The sequence below is a fragment of the Fibroporia radiculosa genome (assembly GCF_000313525.1).
Source record: "Fibroporia radiculosa TFFH 294 genomic supercontigs, scaffold33085, whole genome shotgun sequence".
Classification (NCBI taxonomy): domain Eukaryota; kingdom Fungi; phylum Basidiomycota; class Agaricomycetes; order Polyporales; family Fibroporiaceae; genus Fibroporia; species Fibroporia radiculosa.
The window spans coordinates 4,039-7,009 of NW_012133059.1; the positions used below are offsets into that span (position 1 = coordinate 4,039).

Consider the following 2,971-nt stretch of genomic DNA (forward strand, 5'->3'; position numbering starts at 1 on the left):
AAGTCTTCTCCTCTTTCGGCGAGCGCATGGCATGCCGAATGACCCTGAACGACGTACGCGCATATGGGAGTGCCAGCGACTTATCAACCCGCAAGCTCATCCGCGAGCCTGGGCCCTCAAGCGCCACGAGAACCCAACACTTCTGTGATGAGTAGTATAAATACTGTCGAAGGCACAGCGAAAGTTCAGGCTTCGCACTCATCCCCACCGTCGCAGAACTAGCTGATATGGCCCCGCTCACTAATGCGCGTGTAATCTTCAATGAAATCCCTAAGAGTGAGTTGCATTGTATTCAAGAAGAATCGCCATGTGTCACACGCCTATATTCAGGTCTCCCTGAACCGGGAAAGACTACTGTGTATGATGCCTCCGAGAATATTGACCTTGACAAGACGCTACTAGAAGGCGGTTTTCTCGTAAAGACGCTGGTGCTCTCTATCGATCCGTACATGCGGGGCCGGATGAGAGATCCTAACATCGAGAGCTATATGGTACGCCCTAGCGGTCTACATATGCTTTGATCAGTCGGTTATATAGGCTAACATTTGATGTCTTAGCCCGCATTTGAAAAAGGAGAGCCGTATGTACTTGATCCCCTTCTGCATAATATTTCGCGATGCCGACACTTACTTTGCTGACCATCTGGCTCCGCAGGCTCACTAATTTTGGTGTCGGTGTCGTTCTTCGTTCTGAACATCCAACCATTTCGATTGGAGATCATCTGTATGGCATGTACCGTATGTACTCCTTGGCTTTCCTACAAGACCCACTAGTTCTTCCGCTTTGTTACTATTTAGCCTTCCAAGAATACTTCGTCTCAAAGGACGCCAGCTCTTTTCGTGTGCTAGAAAACAAGGAGAAGCTGCCGTGGTCAGTGTATGTTGGCGTGGGTGGTATGCCAGGCGCGTATTCATCAGTTTGATTTTCCGCTGCGCGATGATGATATTAAATCATATAGGACAAACGGCTCATCACGCTTGGAAGGAGTACGCTCATGCGAAGAAGGTCGGTTAGCAATTCGAGAATGTGTTCTTGTATTCTGAGTCTACTCGCTCGGTGTTAGGGCGACGTGGTTTTCGTAACTACAGGTGGAGGTAAGAAGTTTCCACATGGGATCAGCATCATGACCCTTACAAGTGCGGAAATTAGGCCCCGTTGGCGCGTAAGTGTTCGAATGTCTTCATACACGGGCGCCCATTCTGACATGGCTCACGCCACCGTAGGACTGTTATTCAATTGGCCAAGGCCGAGGGTCTTAAAGTTATTGCATCCGCCGGGTCCGAGGAAAAAGTCGCTTTCATGAAATCAATTGGTGTGGATGTTGCTTTCAATTACAAAACCGTCAGTACGTTTGATGTCCTGAAGAAAGAGGGGCCGATCAATATGTACGCCATCCCCACCACGCGGTGACAGAGGGTATGCTGATCATGTATTGCATCTTGCAGTTACTGGGACAACGTAGGCGGCGAGAGTCTTGAAGCTGCACTCGAGAATGCAGCTATGCCAGGCGCCCGCTTCATTGTGAGGTCCTAGCGCCCCTGCCATGTTGGAGACAATCTGACTATGGTACATCTAGGAATGCGGGATGATTTCCAGCTACAACGGCGAATCATACCACGTGAAGAACCTCGAAAAGATCTTCGCGAGAGGCATTCATCTCTTCGGATTCGTCGTGATGTGGCTCACTAAATGGGAAGATGAGTTCTACAAGACCATTCCGGGAATGATCGCTCGTGGAGAGATCAAATACAAGGAAGACGTGAAGCGTGGTTTGGAGATCGTGGGCCAGGCCATTGTGGACGTCCAGACTGGGCGGAACAAGGGAAAGAGCGTTATTCTTGTCGCAGATGAATAATGAATCGTCGAGTTCTGGCCATCAGGTCCATTTCAAAAACGATCTAGGCACGATGTGGCGACAGGTTGTCTTGGTCGTCTCTGTATGGTTTTTGCCAATATTCTGTATAATAAATTTGATTTGCATTGGCCATGATGCTAGTTGTAGGTATTGTGTGTCATCAACAAATCCATTTGTCAAAGTAGCTTGCATATTGTGCAGATTGTCACAGGGAGCATAGTATAATATGACCATGATCCAATGATTCAATAATGATTGTAGAAAAACATCTGTCCCAGTTTTAATACTTTTTTCAGGAACTTGTACTTGGACTGTATATAACTTCCATGATATCCTATAACAATATTGTAAAAAAAAAATAACAAATAAAATCACTACATAATAAACAGGCACTGCTTGGTAAAACACAGATCAAATTTAGATGTAACAGTGACTAGGTGGGCTGAGAGTGACTAGACAAGTAGGGAATAGGGGTAGATGAGTATGGTCTGCCTTTCCTTCATATTGCTCTGATGTTTATGCATGAGGGACCAGACCCCTAATACTACTGGTAGGACACCTAATGTCACATCACATGTATACATCAGGAAAACATACACTTTGCTTTTTTTGCGCTTTTTTTGTGCCTTTTGTGCCTTTTTCTTTTAAATTAAAAAAGCATTAAAGCAAAAAAGCAATGTTGCATATGTATTATAAAATTCAATTTAAGATATACATAAAATATAAAAAGCTCAAAAAGCACAAAAAATGTTGAAATATAAATGTGGCAATAAACCTTACCTGTGTTGACTAGACACAAGGCAAGTAAGAAAGCTTAAGAGTTGTCTTATATATCTGTGAAGACTCTAAGACAAGGATGAGAGAGAGAGAGAAGCACTGTCATTAAGTGTTCTACCTAGGGGTTTATATACACAGGGAGAACACTGTATGTACAAACAATTAGACAATAAATCTAAAGTGGTGTTATACACTAATTATGAGTCAGCTGCCTAATGGGGTAGTAATCTCCAGGAAGCTAACAACAGACATTAAAGAATGTGTCATATCTGTTGAACGAATAGTGAACGCACCTACAAATTCTATGTACAGAACCGCTACAAACGGTTCATGGACACT

The 2,971-nt window shown here is 44.2% G+C and overlaps 1 protein-coding gene across 1 annotated transcript; it reads left to right on the forward strand.

The window, feature by feature from the left end:
* Positions 1 to 227: 227 nt before the first annotated feature.
* Positions 228 to 1,855, forward strand: FIBRA_09355 (uncharacterized protein; the record flags this gene model as incomplete). Its single annotated transcript, XM_012321667.1, has 11 exons — positions 228 to 276; positions 331 to 491; positions 558 to 580; positions 655 to 737; positions 798 to 893; positions 959 to 1,005; positions 1,064 to 1,094; positions 1,150 to 1,162; positions 1,224 to 1,385; positions 1,446 to 1,521; positions 1,577 to 1,855. 11 exons carry the CDS (start codon positions 228 to 230, stop codon positions 1,853 to 1,855), a joined length of 1,020 nt encoding a protein of 339 aa, XP_012177057.1.
* Positions 1,856 to 2,971: the final 1,116 nt, after the last annotated feature.